This window comes from Euprymna scolopes, chromosome 23 (genome assembly GCF_053919585.1).
Source record: "Euprymna scolopes isolate OS-2025 chromosome 23, ASM5391958v1, whole genome shotgun sequence".
Classification (NCBI taxonomy): domain Eukaryota; kingdom Metazoa; phylum Mollusca; class Cephalopoda; order Sepiida; family Sepiolidae; genus Euprymna; species Euprymna scolopes.
In genome coordinates, this window is record NC_136504.1 from 49,848,269 (window position 1) to 49,869,718 (window position 21,450).

The 21,450-nt window shown below is 33.5% G+C and overlaps 1 protein-coding gene across 1 annotated transcript in view; it reads right to left on the minus strand.

The window, feature by feature from the left end:
- LOC145245612 (uncharacterized) overlaps nucleotides 1-21,450 on the minus strand; it is a 185,071-nt gene that overhangs the window by 151,236 nt on the left and 12,385 nt on the right. The window contains exons 4-8 of the mRNA XM_080107182.1: nucleotides 20,351-20,458; nucleotides 17,186-17,293; nucleotides 13,727-13,834; nucleotides 11,091-11,198; nucleotides 6,462-6,601 (exon numbers count right to left, since the gene is read on the minus strand). Of these exons, the coding sequence (XP_079963308.1) occupies nucleotides 6,462-6,601; nucleotides 11,091-11,198; nucleotides 13,727-13,834; nucleotides 17,186-17,293; nucleotides 20,351-20,458 (572 nt within the window). The remainder of the gene's footprint in view (nucleotides 1-6,461; nucleotides 6,602-11,090; nucleotides 11,199-13,726; nucleotides 13,835-17,185; nucleotides 17,294-20,350; nucleotides 20,459-21,450) is intronic.

Genomic DNA, 21,450 nt, shown 5'->3' on the forward strand with positions numbered 1-21,450 from the left:
ATATGAAATTATGATTAAATATATCCTACTAGTATATATTGTAGAATATATATATATATATATATATATATATATATATATATATATATATATCTCAGAAATCTTTAAAAATAATAACTCGTATTCATAAAACTACTTTATGAAAAAAAAATCTATAAACAGAGGAAATAATTACGTGATAACAGAGCGCTTTTTATTTAATTTGAAAAGAAACAATTTGAAAATAGATTTTTTAAACAATGAAATAGGGTTCCCTTACATCTTAGTGAATAAACTAGGCTATTCTTACCGACTGCCATTATTTATATTACTTGGAATCCTTGGGCTACTATTCTCATATTGGGTGTTATTTTCACCACGTTTCGATGAATTTATATATATATATATATATATATATATATATATATATATATATATATATATATATATATATATATATATATATATATATATATATAGAATAAAAATTACAATCGGATTGAAATTTTAAATTCTACCGTTTGGGATTTTACCATTTTTGGATTTTTACCCTTCACCGGACTGTCCATTCATGTGAAATCTTTTTATTTTTATTTTTATTTTGCCTCCTGTTCCCCTTACCTCACCCTTTTTTTTTTAACCAAGTAAGATCTGTGACTTACTTGTAGTTTCATTAAATACTTTTATATGCAAAATCCGATCCTGCATTTTGCTAATTCCTGCCCTCTGATGAGAAGGAGAGTATTTCTTCGAAACTCCGCGGATTAAGGACTATCCACTTATCTTGTGTTTCCTTTTTTAAAATTAAACATGTTTTTAACTCTTTTTCAAGATGTCTTTTAACATGTTTTATTAATCATTTATTCATATATATATATATATATATATATATATATATATATATATATATATATATATATATATATATATGTAGTAACAAATCGTGATCTATAGTGATAAGTAGTAAGAATATACCGCTAAACAAAAATAGGTTCAAGCTTCCGAAAATTCATATTAGAATTGTCGTCAAAGACCCGTGGCGTAGTGAATAAAGTACTTGGTAAAATTCAGTTGTAAGTTACACTCTTGTTGAAGGTTCAATTCTCAGCGTGGGCGACACTCAAAATACAATTTTGAATTACCTAGGATTTCTACCCAGTCATAACTCATGGAACGAAAGCATACTACTCCCATTAATTAAATGAAAGGGTTCAGTTCGAAATTCCATGCAGATTCTAAAGAGAAAGATTCTCGAGTGCGACAAAATACACCTGAAGTTACAGCAACCAAAATGTTTTGAAAATTACATTCAAGATGAGAACAGTAGTCCGAAGAATACAAATAATACGAATAATCAATCCTTATCTAAAAAAAAAAAAATCAGAAACATTATGCCATTATATAATAGATATTTCTACAAGGGAGTTGCCATTTATCATGGCCCTAAGATAATGAATGGTAGTGTAGTCGTCGTAAATGGTGTAAGTTGGGCACAATGGGTAAAATTTGATTATTTAAGGGGACAGCTCAGCAAGTTTATATTACCATACTGTAGTTGCCTGGAAAGAAGGCCAATGGGACAGTGTTCCACATGCGGGCGGTTTTAGGAAAGGAGCTGTGTTCGTGGAATCTGGTTATAGCTAGTCGAGTGTTTATTTTGTGAAAGTTTGGCAAGGGGGCAATATTTTGGAGCTCATACAGCGCTTGTCATGGAAATAACGATAGAGCAGAGCCAGGATCGCAATGTTTCTTCTGTGGGGAAAAAAGTTGCAGGGAAGAGTACCTATTTACTATGCCTCTCCACGGGACGGAGTTAGACATCAGGGTCGTTTTTTAACGTGGAGAAAAGGTACAAAAATAAAAAATTGTCTCAGTCGTGAAGGACTGATCCTCCACCGAAAGAGAACAAGAAATGAAAGTGCAGCATCTGAAGAACAGATGGTATTTATTTGCTCCCCCACCGAGCAAATTAGGCACAGGGCCAATTTTTAATGTGAGGAGTGAAGGGAGGGGGAAAGGAAAAAGGGGACCAGCTCCCGAGAGGTGGGAAATGGGAGCTGGTTAAAGGTCAGGCATGTGAGGTTGCCCCCACATCTGGTCTTTGCTAGTCATAGCTAGTCATAGCTTGCAGCATCTGCCGGAACAGATGGTATTTATTTGCTCCCCCACCAAGCAAATTAGGCACAAGGCCGATTTTTAATGTGAGGAGTGAAGGGAGGGGGAAGGGAAAGGGGGGACCAGCTCGCGAGAGGTGGGAAATGGGAGCTGGTTAAAGGTCAGGCATGTGGGGTTGCCCCCACATCTGGTCTTTGCTAGTCATAGCTAGTCCTAGCTAGTCATAGCTTGCAGTATCTGCCGGAACAGATACTACACTTTGATCTTAACCAGGGAAGAGTAAAGTGTATCACCTTCTAGGTTTTGAACTTTTGAAGGCAGAATAGGTGGCTCTCAGCAGCCTGTACCCAAATGTGGCAACATTATTTCATCCTATGGCGTTCTTGGCTCTTTATCTAGATAGACAATGGCATTGGCAGTGAGATATCTACTGAAGCGGTAGAATGATCCAACCATTTTTCCAGCTATTTTGACAAAGCATTCGATGAATATGTTCAACTTCAGTGAAGGTCAGTCCCAGAAGCTTGTCAAGCTTGTCAAGGCATGTGCTTGCCTAAGACGAGAACTATTCATTTCAATTGGGGGCTGATATGGGTTGGATAATACATTGCTTCAATTTTAAATCTTTCAACTTATCCCTTTAAAATTTCCATTCAAAATGTATAAGTTTAAAGAAGTCCTTAATACTAGTGGGACTGTGGAAATTCCACAGCAGCATCTTCCATATGCAAGATATTGCTGCTAGGTATACTGTGGACGTTCAGCGTGAATGGAGACCTCCAATAGTGAAACGTATTTATCTAAGTAACCTTGTTAATGTAATGTCAGAATATATTTGGTTATTTACGGTTTATCGCCAATATCCTTATAGAAGTCTGCGATACATTTCCATTGTATGGACGCCAGTCCCGAAGAGAACCACTGTTACATGGTAAGGGCTGTCCCCTTTTCATGTAAGTATAAAAATAGAGAGATTTAGTTAAATGTAAAAATGAAATAGAATAGACGAAATTCGAACCTCGTAATTTAGGTTTAGAAATAGATTGCGAGAGAGAATTAGAAAATGGAATGTAAAAGCAAACCATTGTTTAGCTTAGAGATAAAACAGTTTTAAGAAAAGGAATGTGCATTTTTCAAGTCTGTTATGAAACTGAATGAGAAATGCAACTATAGGATAATTTAATAAACATGTTTTTAACATATTGGAAATATAGGTTACTGGAAATATAGGTTAAAATTCCTTTTGTAAACAAAGGAAAATGTATTGGACACGTATTTCCAGAACCCGTGAAAGAAGACACATGTTTTAACATGTGTATGACGTCATGGAAAATGGGAAGTTCTCGATATAGTTAGAAACTTTGGAGTTAAGCAGAGAGAGAGTATGCGGACGAGAGACGACAGTCTGGAGTCCAGAGATGGACAGTCGAAAGTCTAGAAGCGAGACGGTCACCTTTGAAACATAGAATGTAAAACTTTGAATTCCTGACTAAGAAAACCACGACCGGTCGAAGAAGAAATAAACCCATCATGTGTTTTTATAAACGTCGTCTTTGTGTTGTAATTCTACCAAAAGGTAAAGTGAAATTGTCATTATATGTTTTATAAATCCTGTGTTTTAAAATGTCTTCACATACACAATGTCTCTACATCTCATATCTACAATGTGAACACTAAGACTGTCTCAACACTGTCTCCTCACTCAAAAAGCTTCTACACTTCTAAGTATGAACATTTTATATATATGAATCTCTTCATAACACGAACACAGAACGCAACATCTCTCTTAATAAGACTCTCTAAGACTCACTTTTAATAAGACTTAATAACAATAATAATAATAATAATAATAATAATAATAATAATAATAATAATAATAATAATAATAATAATAATAATAATAATAATAATAATAATGAAAACTATATATAACACCCCCACGATATCATCATACTATCTTTAGACAGAACAAATACTACTCTTGGATCATAGCCAGAAGACCAAGAAGCTATATTTTAGTTTCACGTACGACCCAAAACGACATCATTTCTTTTTACGTTACATCTCCGGTGATCGGGATATCCTATTTAGTAAAAATGAGGATAGAAGGTGATAACTTATTACGGACATTAAATTAGCGTATTTATATGCTAATTTAATGTTCGTAATATGTTATCATCTTCTATTCGCCTTCTTAATAAATAGGATCTCCCGATCGAATAATTTATCATTTCGAAACTGTGGCACATGTACGTATGAACGTTAAAGATACTACAGTATTAATATATAGATATATTCATCATAAGTTTTCCTGTATAACCTAGTGTACAAACACATCGGAATGTTTTCGGCAAAAGAAATGCACGTTTCTACATTACCAAAAGGATTAAACAGTTGAACGAAAACCACTCAAGCATGTAAATCTCTATTTTTATTAATATTTTCTTGTCTGTTTTCAAAATTTATTAAATATATTTCCTGATTGTATATCTATCGCTTATGCCAAGAGCCATCAATTAATAAAATTGTTCGCAGTGACACCTTTCGATTAATTTAAGAGTTCAAGGTTCAATTCAACATGGCGTCACTCTCTCTTTGTCTCATACAATGACACAGGCCGGTTGTAGATGTTTATCTAACGACATCTTCGCTATTAACACTTTTAGTCTATTAATTACTAGTAGGGCGCCCAGCGTTACCCAGTCGTAAAATACGCTTAATTATGATATTTTAATTTATGCGGATTTCGTATTTATTTAAAGAGTCAATTTTCCATTGATTTTTATTTTGTACCTGATATATAGTAGTAATTTCAAAAGTAAAAAGTGATTTGGGTGCCTTCGACTACAATCGAAACCAAAACATTATGCGCTACAGCCTAAGTCGTTACCGTTCGAGCTATCATCAGACGGATATGAAATAGTTAAAAATAGAACCGAATTTAACATATACACGTATATTTGGACCTGCACCCGAGAGCACTTTAAGTCAGTTTTGCCTGCCAAGTTCCAATATTTTCTTGTCTGTCTGTCTGTCTGTCTGTCTGTCTCTCTCTCTGTCTCTGTCTCTCTCTGCCTCTCTCTGTCTCTGTCTCTCTGTCTCTGTCTGTCTCTCTGTCAGTCTCTGTCTGTCATATATATATATATATATATATATATATATATATATATATATATATATATATATATATATTCTGAATCTTGTTTTCCAAAAGTGAAGTCACCAATGAAGTATAACGAGGTTAATACAAGCGTGCTAAACACCGGAGTAGAGCAGGGTACACTCTTTATTTATTTTTATATAAGCAGAAATATGTTGCTACGCAGTCATGAGCATGTTTCGTCGTGGATGAAACACGGCATATTCAGCTTAATCGCCATATTATACATTTTATAACTTACTAACTAGCTCTACCTACGTATTGAGCACTTTTGAAGTAAATACTTAAAGTTTACGCATAAATCTATACTTTCGTATATTAATTTTATGTGAGTAAATTAAGTAGTTTATATATATATATCATATATATATATATATATATATATATATCCGGGGGCATACCCGGTTTTGCCCGGGCGTAAAATACGCTTAAATTAAATATGATATTTTAATTTTCCCAGATTTCGTATATATTATTATAGAGTCGTGATTTCGACAGTAAAAAAATATTTAAGTGCCATCAGCTAGAATCGAAACTGTAGCATTCAAATCGGGTGACGTTACCACTGTATCATCGTGACACGTATATAAACCGATTAAAAATTAAAAATATACTAAGAAGAATGTACAAAATTTTTAACGATATTTTTTTTCAATTTTGAACCATTTTTGACCTTTTAAAAACAATTTTAATCTGCTAAAGACCCATAAAAGTACGACCGGTAATTAATCCAATCATTTGAGGCCTCTAGCGCCGCTCTGCGACTTTTAGTTTCGGGGGAGATAGAGTTTGAAAGGATGGAGACAGAAAGACAGACCGACAGAGGCCTACAGACAGACCGACAGACCGACAGAAAGGCTGACGTATAGCCGTTTATATATTAAACGTATACATTTTTGTTTTCGAGAGAACAATTAAACATTAAATAGTAATCACGTCTACTATGTAAAATGTTTAAAAATGTTAATGTTAATGTTTATTTTATTGATTAGTTATTGATTAGCATAAAATTTTGTTGTTGCTTTGGTTTATTTAATACTGAGCGCCAAAAACCTATTGTAAACATTTCGTTACAAGTGATTAATAGAACAAAACATGAGAAAAACACTGTGTGCTTATTCATTTGCAAACAATGCGTAAAATAATACCATTGATTTGATTGGTTAAAAATTATCTCAGACACTCATAGCTCATCATACTATCTTACAGAAACATTAAAGTAAGTAGTCAGAGATATACCTTTGTCACAAGTCTTTCCTGTGTAACCTGGTCTACAAACACAGCTGAATGTTTTTGGTAAAGGAACGCACGTTCCTCCATTATCACAAGGGTTTTGTTTGCAATCACCTGCGAAATCAGACAAAACTAAATGATTAACATCGTATGAAAAAAAAAAAAAACTTATAAAAAAATATAAACAGAAAAACAAAAAACGAACAAAATCTTTCATCAGAAATATTTAGACAATACAATTTTCTTACAGTGGATTTCTATTCATTTTACACATGTGCGCATACTCGTGCGGTTACACACTGAACTGGACTGAACCTATCTATATTTTCCCCACTCTTTATCTGTGCCTAAATCCAAACGTAGATTCCATGAACAAAGCTTCTTTCTCAGAAGTTCACGACGGTGGAACTCTCTTCCGTTTGCCTGTTTCCCACCTGACTACAACTTGGATGTCTTCAAGTCCAACATAAACAAATTCCTGACAAACCGCCCCCTTAAGTAAGACACTCTATCAAATCTCCAATACTAATGATTACTACAATACTATCTCATTGATTAATGTACACGCAATAACCCTTATCCCTGAGTGGCCTCCGGGTCTTGATAAATGGTGACCCCATGTAAAAAAAAAAAAAAAATTACACCTACAGACTTCGACAAACACCATCATGGCAAGTAAGAAAAAAAAGTATTGCTTAAACCTTTAAATGACGGCTTCAGTATAAGCCTAAAAAGAGAAATTTTAAGAGAAATACCCAAGAAAAGTTTTATTTATTATTAAAAGAACGGAATGAAAAATATTCTCATATAATAATTGTTTCGTTTGTAGTTTCAAAAAAATGTAATTTGTCTTCCTCCGATAGATATAAAATTAAAAAACAATCCACTTACTGTTATATTTTGTTAGATTCAAATTATCCCACTGTGCAATTATTACAATACAAACGAAGAATTGTTTTTTTTTTCTCTTTAAGAGATTATAAACATGCCCAATCTAAGGCAACAAAATATTTTTATGGCCACGTGGTTGAACACTGGAAACTTTCTTTACCTACATGTTGATCTGGTAATGACGTCACGCTGTCATGTTCATTGGCCTTATGGCGCGGTAGCTGTCAGCAGGCTCGCTTTGTAGGTTAAGTTATATACCCTCGTTAAAAGCAATTGAAAAATTCAAATTAAATTTTTGAAAACTGAAAATTTGTAATAAATATGTTTATTTACTAAAAAAGAAAACGTATTTGTTCGGCTTTATTAATACGTTCATATTTAAATTTTTGAAATGCTTTCAACGAGGAAATATTACGATGCCACGCCTCGGACTTACATATAGCAGAAATATCATTCCACAAGAGATTCGTTGCTGTGAAAAACACCAAATGGTACGATGTACAAGAAAAATAAAACAAAGCAAAACACTTTATATATATATATATATATATATATATATATATATATATATATATATATATATATATATGTATATATATATATATATATATCCCTACTTGAAAAAGGTTTCTTTGAAAACCGAAAATTTGTAATTAAATAAACAATATGTTTATTTAATTAAAAAAAAAACGCATTTGTTCGGCTTTATTAATTTTCATATTTAGATTTTTCAAATAATTTTAACGAGGAAATATCACTTTAATAAATATTTATTTAAAAAATAAAAAATAAAAATAAAAATATTGCCATGTTAAAAACCCGATTTTCTTTTACTGATAAATTATTAAGAAAATAAATATTGTTCAATCAATCAATATTGACATTTGGAATCAATACTTCAATAAATACATTTATAATAGAGAAAGGTAGTTTGCTTGAAGCATTGCTGGTAAATATATGTGGAAGATATGAAAGAGTATAAGCAGGCGAGATCAATGTAGTGAACCGGCTGTTGTCATGATATAGCGTATGAAAAGAAATGGACAAAAAATTCAAAATTGAAACAAAATTAAAATACATATATTTTTGTAGTGATATTTAATTTAATGGAATCAGCTAATTATGATTTAATTGCTTCAAATCAACATTTCAAATACACTTTTAAGATTTTTAGAGATTTACTTTACTTCCATGCTCATCCGACTGTATGAAAGAAATTAATATGTTGCCCAATGATAAAGAGCTCTTTTGGGGAAACCTTATACCCAATTTTCCTTTTATTCGAATAGAGACAAGTATAGTTTAACATGTTATATTAAAACCATGTCAGAGACAGAAATTTCTATCTCAATTCAGATTGACAGATGTTTATAAAACTTTAGCCGTGTCAAAGCAATGTGGGTAGACAGATGCAAAAGGTCAACATATAGCAGAGTAGAGAGAGCCCACTTTCTAGCAGCAGCCTTGGCAATTAAGTATTTGTTCCAGTTCATCTTGTTGCGAATGTTAAACCTAGGAGCTTGATGGAAATTCGTTTGAAACAGAGCGCGTATTAGTGCGTGGGAAATATCAGCAGGAGCTGTAGGATAGCTGGCTTGCGAATATATTAGCAGCAGTAGCCGAAAAAAGCACATCTGAAAATTAGGAAGTGCGCACAAGCTTGTGCGGCAAGAAAAAAAATAACACCACGTGATGGCAAGAAGCAAAGTGCTCATCCGAAAAGTAATAGATGGGAAATGACTGGCTACGGCCGGCGTGTAGTAGAGCAGAAAGAAAAAGGCGCATCAAATGAAATGTACATGTGGCCCCGAAGGGCATTTTAAATTGGTGTAAAGACGGTGGGGTTTTGTTAATCTCATAGCAGACGAAATGAACAGTTACAGAAAATAAGAAGCAGGCATTATTTGGAATGTAACGGCAATAAACAACTTGTGTACAAAGAGAAAAAAAAAATGCCGATCTGGATTTTTAGTTACTTATTTCCAGTTTTACTTCTATGAATTACTAAAGTAAAGTGTAACACCACGTAACGTTGCATATTATATTTATTTAGAATGTAATGACTAGGGCTTTTTCCCAAAAAAGGGTCAATATGAATAAAAAAGAAAGAAAGAAAAAGGGTTACCACGGAAAAGTGCAGTCGGAAAAGAGAGGCATAAAAAACAGGCAAAGAGTAGCGAAGTTGGAAAAAAATGATATTGTACCAGTCGGTGACTCGCTTGTTTACATATTTTCTTCTTGTCTGCTCACTTTCGAAGTTTCCTCGGTTCTATCAGTTATATTTTCTTATTTTGTGGAGATCGTAGATAACTGTCAATGTTTTTTTTGTGTTAAAAACAGATGCAACTGTCTTAGGGTCGGTTACTCATTTGAATGTAGCAAATAGCTTGTTTTGTTTTAGAGAAGTTAGAATAAACTATTTTGACTTGAACATATTTTTTATAAGTTTGTGTTTGGACTGTTTAAGTGATATCTTCAGTTTTATTGTTATAGATTACTAAAGTTTTTAAATTTGAAAAAAACTTGTCTGGAGGTTTGCAAGACTGGAATAAATGTTGAAAAATTAGTATGCGTATAAAAGTAAATATAAGTACTAAAGTAAGTACGACAAAAAATAAGTACTAGAAAATAAAAATAAGTCTGATTTTTTCTAAAAGTAGTAGTTATTTTGGTCTTAGATTTTCGATCGTTTATAATTGACTATTTATCCTGGCATTGTGAAAAATGATTATTAAATATTAAGAAATTGTATTGTTTTTTCTTTACTTTTTATAAATAAGAAACAGAAAAAACAAATTCACGCTCATTTTTAGCACAAGCTATACTGAGCGACGTATGAATAATTTTGTTTTATTTGCGAGGTTTTTAACCCTGTATGATGCTTTTGTTTGTCGGTATTTTGTTACTTAGATTCATATAAATACGGAACACTGAAATATTCAAATGTTAAGTCGTTTTAACTTTGACATATATCAAGAACAAATTGCGTGGCGATCAAGTAAAACACTTGATATGAAGGAAATTATTATTTGAAACCAAAACTCTTTATGACAATAAAGAGCAGCAGCTCTCATGGCCACTATGATAAAATGATGTCCACTAAGCATTTGAGGTGCTCACAATCCTACATATAATATGGATATAATTAGGACTCCCGTTTCAATATCATATCGATTCTTTTTTTGGCCTGATGATGTATTATCCTTGAATTGGGATCCACTGAAATATGTATGCACATACGTAACCAATAACGTTTATATAATAAACAGACTATATATATATATATATATATATATATATATATATATATATATATATATAGAGAGAGAGAGAGAGAGAGAGAGAGAGGGGGGGAGATAGAGAGAGAGAGCATCCCAGGAAACAATTAAACATTAAATAAAAATCACGTCTGCGTTTTAAAATGTTAAAAATGTTAATGGTTATTTAGTTGATTAATGATTCGTTATTGATTAGCACTAAAGTTTTCTGTTGTTTTTGTTTATTTAATACTGAGATACAATACCTATTGTAAGCATTTCACTACAAGTGATCAATCGAACAAAACATAGGTAGAAGAAAACTGTGCCCTCATTCATTGGCAAACAATACCATTCATTTGATTGGTTAAAAATTTATCCCACATACACATACCTCATATCGCCATCTTATAGAAACATTAAATCATGTAATTGTAAAAGAATCAAGAATATACCTTTGTCACAAGTCTTTCCTGCATAACCTGGTTTACAAACACATCTGAATGTTTTCGGCAATGGGACGCACGTTCCTCCATTATCACAAGGGTCTTGTTTACAATCACCTATAAAATCAAACGCAATTGGATTATACATTTCGTTAAAGCGAATGTCCATTGGTAATTATTGTAATGCAAGCAAAGCAACTTAAGCATCTTAATCCGCATTTTCATTGGTGTTTTTACTTTTCGAAATCCTACTAAAGTTATTTCCTGGTGAAAAGACGCTAGCCTACGAAATCAGGGGTGGCTTTGTGACTGAGCTTGAATCTCCTTACTAGTCGTAAACTCCATCACAATCTTTCGTATTTCTTGCTTTTGAATTATATGTCTTCTAAATTGTAGTTTGCATAATTTGATTCTCTTCGTATATATATATATATATATATATATATATATATATATATATATAGTAAGATGATTGATAATTTATAATTTGAATTAAAAATTAAAAATCGCTTTCATAAGAAGGAACAAAACAAAATCAATAAATTGTACGATCGTTTCGGAAACAACGTTTTTATTGAGATAGACACTAAGTCATGGACAATAATTTTAACATATAGTTTTTTGAAACAAAGTCTCCTTATCAGCAAAGATATTCGTTTTTTTTCTAAAGACACCAAAAATAAACCTAGCATTTTAAAAAAAAAATAAGGCAGATGTATCTTATAATGTTTCGCCTTTTAAAATTCGTAAGTATCATCGTGAAAGCATTCATTTGGATGGTAAATGTAGCTTATGAATGCTTGAAAAATTAATGCTTTGGCGATGATACTTACGAATTTTAAAAGGCGAACTATTATACGATACATCTGCGCTACTTTAAGAAAATGCTAGGTTTATTTTTGGTGTCTTTAAGAAAAACCCACCCAATATCTTTGCTGATGAGGAAACTTTGTTTCCAAAAACTATATGTTAAAATTATTGTCCATGACTTAGTGTCTATCTCAATAAAAACGTTGTTTCCGAAACGATCGTGCAATTTATTGGTTTTGTTTTGTTCCTCCTTATGAAAGCGATTTTTAATTTTAATTATAAATAATCAATCGTTATCAAGTAGCATTCAAAGCTGGTAACGTTACCACCGTACTAACGTGACACGCATATTAACCGATTAAAAATGAAAAATGAAAAATAAACTAAGATTAATGTACAAAATATTTAACGATTTTTTTTTCAATTTTTACCCATTTTTGACCCCTTCAAAACAATTTTAACCGGATAAAGAACCATAAAAGAACGACCCGTAAAAATCCAATCATTTGAGGTCTCTGGCGCCGCTCTGCGACTTTTAGTTACGGAGGATACAGAGTTTAAAAATATGGCGACAGACAGACAGACATACAGAGAGAAAGACATACGGCCGTTTATATATCAGATTATTTGGATTATTACTGTTCTTAGACGTTATTCTCACAGCGTCAATCTCAATTTCTCGACTGTCACCAACGCTAATTCAATTTATATAATCACACTCATCGGCCATTGCTTCGTTTTTTTCGTGTGAGCACAGGCCATTTGTGGACGCTTATTCCACGGACCTTCTGCATCATCAACAAATTTAGTTGATTCCCTATTAAATATTAACTAAAAATTAAAGCTTTGTCTGAACTTATTTTTTAACATGTGTTCTCATCGATTTTAATTTTATTTTTAAAGTATTTGCTATGGCTTTACCAAGTATCGTACCCTGGTTTTATGAACTGCATTTTAATGCAGTAAACGGAATAACGTTTTAGATTACTTTATATACTATATACCTAAAGGCTTACTTTGATTTAATTACGCCTGAAGATCAAACTTACTGGTCTAGTTATATAGGTTTGTTTTAAGTTAGAAAAATAGAAATACAATAGAAATCGGACACCCAGATTAAACAGAAAAAGAATGAAATGAATTGGATGACAAGCGGTTGGGAAAGAAAAAGATATACACAGAGAGGAGAAAAGAGAGAAAGAGTGACTAATTCTACTATGTTTATAAGCGCTTATGTTACTTTTATTATACTGAAAGACTATGCTGTGGTTAAGATTATTAAGGTTTCCAAATTTTATGTAAAGAAAAGAAATAAGAGACTCGCTCTAAACAGAAAAAGGCAAAAGAAAAAACAAAAAAACAAAACAAAAAAAACAAAACAAAAAAACTTCAAACAGAAAAAGCCCCCCCCAAAAAAAACAAAAAAAAAAACTTCAATCTCGCGAATCTTTCACAAGAAACATTCGTCTAGCTGAAAACACTATACAATAATCCCCCCACACTCTTTATCTGTACCTAAACCTAAACATAGATTCCACGAACAAAGCTTCTTTCTTAGAACTGCACGCCTGTGGAACTCTCTTCCGTTTGCCTGCTTTCCAACTGACTACAACTATGGTTGTCTTCAAGTCCAACGTAAACAAATTCTTGATTAGCTGTTCCACTTAAGTTTACAAATTTACCGAATTTCCATTACTAACGATTACTATATTGTCCAATTGACTACTGTACACTTTTTAACCCTTATCCTCGAGTGGCTCCTGGGTCTTGATAAGTGGTGATGCTTACGTAAAAGAAAGAAAGAAAGAAAGAAAATAACGGAGTCATCAATATACCTTTATCACAAGTCTTTCCTGTATGACCTGGTGGACAAACGCATTTGAATGTTTTCTTGAATCGAAAGCAGGTTCCTCCGTTATCGCATGGATTATTTTTGCAATCACCTGCGAAAGCAAAACACAAGCTGAATAAATATGTGATGAGCACCAGATCAAATTTAAATACAAAAGGCAAATTGATTTTTACTGATAATTAATTCAATACAAACAATTAAATCAATCATGTGTGACTATACTCTGATCACCGTATTCTCACATCTTGGCCAGCAGCAATTATCACTTCATACACTGATGATTGCCCAAGCATGAAGCACTAATATCAGTAGGTATGAAGAATAATTGTTAATATTTACTTAAAAAAAATATAATTATCGAACCCTTTCACGATATTAATGTTGAACTCTAGTGAATTAAGAAAAACACGGCCAGTCTTAACGCAAATGAAATATTCCGACCTTCAGTCGTTGAATACTCCTCGACTGTTTACTACGGATGCCACATAATGATATTTATAACCTGCAAAATATTCACAACAAACACACGTCTTGCTACAGCCACTGTCAACAATTTCACATACTCTCTACCTGTGTCTAATATTATACGCAAATTCAATGAACAACGTTTATTTCCTAGAACTATTAATACCGCGTAGCTGTTCTCCAGCTGATTAAATAGTCATTTTCAAATCTAAACAAGTTCTCATTAAGCTGCTTTTTTTTTTAAATAATCAAATTCTACCCACATTCCACCAGTACTGATCATTATACTGTTGTCTCACCGACCCTCTGATACTTATTAATCTTTATTCTCGAGTGCCCTTCTGGTCATGACACACACACACACACACACACACACACACACACACACACACACACACACGCACGCACGCACGCACGCACACACAATATATATATAATGTTATGAAAATATATATGGCAATTAAGCTACACAATATTCCGCGTTTCATTCTCTCCTATGTATTGAGCACTGTTGAACGAAATACTGAAAAAATTACGCATAAATTATATCTTCCTATATTAATTTGTGATTAAATGAAGTGATTAATTACTACAATACTATTTTCTTAATATCTACAGACACTAGTGTTTCATCCTTTCAGGAATCATCAATGCAGGGTGACACGGTTACTACCAATCGGGATATTAAAATCCGGCCACGAAGCCATCTCTAACTCCACTAGCAAATAACAAACCTCAAAGCCAATCTCCACTGCGAGAAATATTGTTGAAATTTTAACATTTATTTTTTTAAATGCCGTAACATCCGGTCATAGTGATCTAATGATTATAACATCATGATCTATGCAACTATTTCTATTCCAACTTTAAAGTGTTCAACAATAAGAATTGAGTTTCTTAAAAGAGCTGACATAATTATTACAATACAATTTTTTAATACCTAGAAACACTAATGTTTCATATTTTCGGGAATATTCGGTGCAGGATGACACGATTACTGCCGGCCAGAAGATTAGAATATATATATATATATATATATATATATATATATATATATATATATATATATATATATATACAAGGGGCGTGCAATAAATAATGCCCCTGACCCACTTCCCATAGAGTAGAGCAACGAAACTTGGCACAATTATTAGTCTTTCTCTACATAGGAACCACCCAGAGTTATGCATTTATCCCATCGTTTGATGCAGCTCTGGAGACCGTTTTTGTAGAACAACCTAGGTTGATCCTCCAACCTCGACGTGACTTCAGAAAGCAAGGCTGCATCAGCTGGGAAACGCTTTCCTTTCAAAAACAATTTCATGGCTGGGAAGAGGTGAAAGTCAGAGGGTGCAAGGTCAGGTGAGTAGGGAGGATGGGGCGAATTTCATAACCACACGCCCGTGCTTCTGATCTGGCGACATGCGAGTTGTCGACCGGAGCTTTCTCCTGCAAGAGAAAGATACCTTTGCTGATCTTGCCCCGCCGCTTGATTTTGATAGCTTCCCTTAATTTCCTCAAAAGTGAAGCATAATTGGTTGCTGTAATTGTGGTACCCTTTGCCAGAAAATCTGTCATCACTACTCCGTCCTGGTTCCAGAAGTCTGTGAGCATGACCTTTTCAGCGGAGGGCTGCACCCTTGCCTTCTTTGGAGGTGGTGAGTCCAAGTGCTTCCCTGCAGTGACTGGGCTTTGGTCTCTGGATCATAGTGATGGACACAGGTTTCATCCTGTGTAATCAGTCTTTTGAAAACTTTGACTCATCTTCTTGGCACATCTCCAAATTCATCCTCGAGCACTCGACGTGTTCTCGCTTCTGTTCTGGAATGGTGTGAGCAACCTGAGAATCCACCTTATGCATGTGCAAATGGCCATAAATGAGAGTTTCCACAGACCCTGTACTAATTTTGACATCTTGGGCTATTTGGTGAATAGTAATGCGCCGATCTTCTAAAATGGCAGCCTCAACTTGACGGACAGATGCCTCATCAATGGCAGAAGAGGGCGACCAGGTCTGGGAGCTGTTCCCACAGACTTCATGCCATGTTTAAATTCACGATGCCAGCGTTTTACAAGGTCATATGATGGGGTATTATCACCATAAGTTTCTGACATTTCATCAAAAGTCTACTGTGGTGTGCGTCCTTTCAAATACATAAACCGGATCACTGCTCGATATTCAACAGGCTCCATCTCACACCTGACTCAGTTCAATCACCTGTAAAACAGAAACCACAATTAGTTCTTGGCTGTAATTTGTCACATAACCCGTAGAGATATAAATCATTGCACATGCAAAATTTCAGCTAGATCAGACAATTGGACGTGGGTCAGGTGCATTACTTATTGCACGCCCCTCGTATATATAAACGCTACGAACCTTTATATATACATATACATATATATATGTATATATATACGTAAATATATGTATACATACAGTACTGTTTCGCTGTATCACAGCTCATCAGTGCGGCTAGACAGGCAACCACCTAAAGCCAGGATCGAATCCCGACTGTCTGTACGACAGTCAAGGCTTCTAACCATTACGCTAATTGGCTGCTGCTGTGCGGGATGTGAATTCATGATGTTTTGACTTCGTATATATATATATATATATATATATATATATATATATATATATATATATATATATATATATATATGTGGTTTTCAGAATGTGAGAGATTATATATAATTAATTCCACAGCCAAACAACGTCGAAGCCCACAAGAGCCATGACAGTAAACGAACCGGAAGTCTGAGACTCGAGTTTACAGAAAGTTTAAATGAGAGATGTCATCGGTACCGGCGGTTTCAAACCTGACAATAGAGGACCGTTTTAGATACTCATATCAACCTCTCTCCAGTCGATACTCATCCAATTTTCCTCATCGTCATGCATATGTCAATCATGTCTCATATCTCAATATCATAGAAATAGTCAATGTATAATTTTAATCAGTCATCAACTTACCTTGATCACATGTCTTTCCAGTGTGACCTGGTGTACAAACACAATTGAATGTTTTCGGGAACGGAATGCAAGTTCCTCCATTATCGCAAGGATTACGTTTGCAATCACCTATAAAATCAAACTGAATGATTAACATGTTTTGAAGAAAAACAAAAAACAAAAAACAAAAAAAAAAACAAAACAAAACCAGACAAAACAAACAAACAAAAAGGCAAGATCTTTAGTATATGCTAATATATATTTCCATCACTTCTTTCCGTTTTGAAACGACAAACAGGCTTTTACTGGTAAGAAATTTCGTACAAGACACATGAATATTATTTAATTATCATTTTTTACTTACGTTTCTGATTCTCCTTTACTCTGGAAATCTATTTTAGAGCACGCATACGCACATATATGCATGCGCATACAGGCATACATTTATATTGGGTTGGGGAATAAGTTCGTAGCGTTTTTCTATTTTTTATTTTTACAACGCTTTTTTTTTTGTATTCAACAAAACGTATAATATTCATTCGATAAATCTTTTTCTGCTGCACAAAACGGTGCTAATAATCTTTTTTGGCTAATGTAATTTTTTTTTTATTACTTTTAGGCTTAGGAATGGAATATCCAGGAGATAAAAGCAACATTTTCGACACTTGCCGTTCTTCGTTTTTCATCGAGGCCAAAAAGCGACTGAAGCAGCCCAGAATATTTACAAAGTATACGTAGAAATTGTCATAGGTGAGTCTATAGCATGGAAATGGTTTGTAAAGTTAAAAAAAATGGCGATTCTGACGTCGACGACACGCCTCGCTCCGCAAGAATTTCTGAATTTGACGAAAACGTCCCAAAGCAGTTTTGAAGGATGACGGTCGCCAAACAAGTCATGAATTTGCCAAAAAAAAAAAAAAAAAAAAAAAAAAAAGAGCCAAAATTCCGAAACAATTCTCAATCATATATATTACAAAGCAAAAAGTCGTATACATCGTATGTTATATATATATATATATATATATATATATATATATATATATATATATATATATATATATATATATATATATATATATATATATATATATATTCCCGAAAGGATGAAACACTAATGTTTGTAGGTATTTAATAATTATTATAGTAAATAATAATATCAGCCCCTTTAAGAAGCTCGTTGAGCACTTTCAGTTGTAATAAAGTCGGTCAACTTAGCGCATATGCATAGATCGTCATATAATGGTTAGATCACTCTGACTGACGTTAAAAGCATTTAATAAGAATAAATGTTTAAATTTAAAATGTATCTCTAGCGGTTGACAGTAGCCGAATTGTTCAGGTCCTTGCTAATGAAGACAGGCATGACTTCTGTTGCCGGGGTTCGAATCTCTCGACTGGCGTTAATCGTGACACCCTGCACTGATGATTCCCGAAAAGATGAAACATTAGTATCTATAGGTATTTAATAATTATTATAGTAAAGAATATATATATATATATATATATATATATATATATATATATATATATATATATATATATATACACACACATATATATATAGATAGATATAGAGAGAGGTAAAGGAACAAACCGATCTATGTGTTTATTAATGTTTCGCCTTTATTTCGAGACTTCCTATCGAAATAAAGGCGCTATCGTATTAATATATAGATTTTTGCATCATAATTTGAAAGAAGAACTAAAAGATAAAAGATTAAACTAAAAAAAAGAAAAAGAATTAGTGCTATTGACGGGACGTCTGTAAAATAAAACGCGTCAATAAACGAGTGCTTTCACGCTGGGTGGTATGGGGCGGTACCCGTTGAGGTCAGGGCCGAAAAGCGACAGGTCTGTGAGAAACTTTGGGCGGCGAAAGTTACCTGATCGGGAATATGGGGGAGGTACCTGATTATGCTGTTAGGGCGAACCAGATTATAACGGTCTAGAGAGGGATTGGTCAAAGAAGAACCCCATTTGTTGAGACAGCAAAGTCTACGATTTGAAAGAATTTTTATTTCTTGTTAATTATTACAACATTTGGTCTTCTTGCTTGGATAGGTTTATCAGTTTCTATGTCCATGTCCCATAGGATTTTGTGATTCTTGTTTACAAGTAATGTTGCCGGCATATATTTGTACCACTTCTCTGTGCGTTCGAGATTATTATTATTATTGGCTCACATGGAGCTTTCACACAAGTCAATAAACGATCCGTGGTGTTCTCTGGGGGCCGAGTGACAACAAGTCTCCCCAGACATCCAGTTCTCTCCACCTCCTTCGATAGCATTTGCATCATCGCAACAGCCGCTTACCATTGATTTCTCGCCGGCAGTGGCCATTGGTTTACTGGAATTTGAGTGGCACTAAGCCTCCCCAAAGTCCAAGTTCTCTTTGCGCTTGTCCAACCGAGGTCTAGCTGGCGCTCTCTCCTCGGTCTTTCAATTCTTCTTGACCCTTCTCAGCTCTTTGATGTCACTTTTTTAATGGTAGGAGCCGTGGTGAAACTATGGAGGGATGCATGATGGGGATGTAGAACTTGTAGATATGCAGCTTCAGTGTTCTTCTTTCCCTGTAACGCTTATTCGTTATATTGTCTTCTTGTATTATTCTCCGCATTCAAGCGTTTTCCTTAATATTTGAGTCGTTTTCATTATCGTTAATCGTTGTACTTTTGCAGTTATTCCTCTGATTATTATTATTATTATTATTATTATTACTTGCAAGTAAACTTAAAGGAAAACAACCAAGTTGAATGATCTTTTTCAGCGGAAAGAAAAAGAGGGAAAGAGATAGATAGATAGATAGATAGATAGAGAGAGAGAGAGAGAGAGAGAGAGAGAGAGAGAGAGAGAGAGAGCATCCAGCGTCATATCAAACCTGTCTTCGTGAAAGCGACTGAAACTACGTCGCAAGACTTTTGTGGATCTTCGGACCGATGGATTGATAAAGAATGATAAACTTTTCATTAAGGGTTCTTCCTACATATTTTAATTACTGAAAATATATAATAAAATATTGCTTGCATTTGGATAAGTAATAGTATGATCTGATATGTGTGAAGTAAATTATAGTAAAAAAAAACAAACTATACTGCAAACATCGTTTTCTGTAAGACACGTAGGTCTCATTTCTCGATGTTGGAGAGAAATACACGTGTATACGTATAAAGTAGCCATTAATTTACCTCTGTCACAACGCTCTCCTGTGTAACCTGGTTTACAAATACATTTGAATGTCTTCGGCAAACGAATGCAGCTTCCGCCATTATCACAAGGATTAGAAGTGCAATCACCTGGAAAATAAAATAGAATAATTAACACTATTTGAAATTAAAAAAAATAAATAAATAGAAATACGATGCGGATACTTAGAACATGTCGATCTATATTGTCATAATTTTTTCGTTTTCCAATTAATTCGTAAAACACATTTTGTATATATATATATATATATATATATATATATATATATATATATATATAGTAAGTTATAAAATATATATAACGATTAAGCTACACTGAATATTCCGCGTTTGATCCACTCTAGGACTCTTCAGGCTTATGCGCATAAGCCTGAAGAGTCCTAGAGTGGATCAAACGCGGAATATTCAGTGTAGCTTAATCGTCATATATATTTTATTACTTACTAACTAGCTCTACCTACGTATTGAGCACTTTTGAAGTAAATACTTAAAGTTTACGCATAAATTTATACTTTCGTATATTAATTTTATGGGAGTAAATAAAGTAATTATATATATATATATATATATATATATATATATATATATATATATATAATGGACTCTCCCGTCGATTTCGACGTATGAGGTTCCGCCACAACTAAGTTGCTCGCAAATCCACACAGATGATGTGTTTATAGTGGTAAATAGCAATGCAACATGCGAACTCGATATTTGATTCTAAGTAGCCAACCATTTTAGATAATTGTCACTGTGCGTTCTATACCGTACACAATTTAAATTTCATTCGATTAATACAGAATAGATTATTACAGAATATTATTTTATAGATATTCTTGATAGTCAGAAAATTTAACCGATAATATTTCTTTAAATTTCCCCAAATTTCTGTCGACAATGTAATAAAAGACCATCAATGTTTGGACTTCCAAGACTCAGTGATAAGAATTTAAGACCTGGACAATCAAGTAAGTCAATTTTCACTGCACCTGAAATCCCCAAACAATGCTATTTTTGGGACAATAATGTCATTTACTTATTATATACTGGCTAGTTTCGCCCGTGCTGTCACTTTGCAAGTA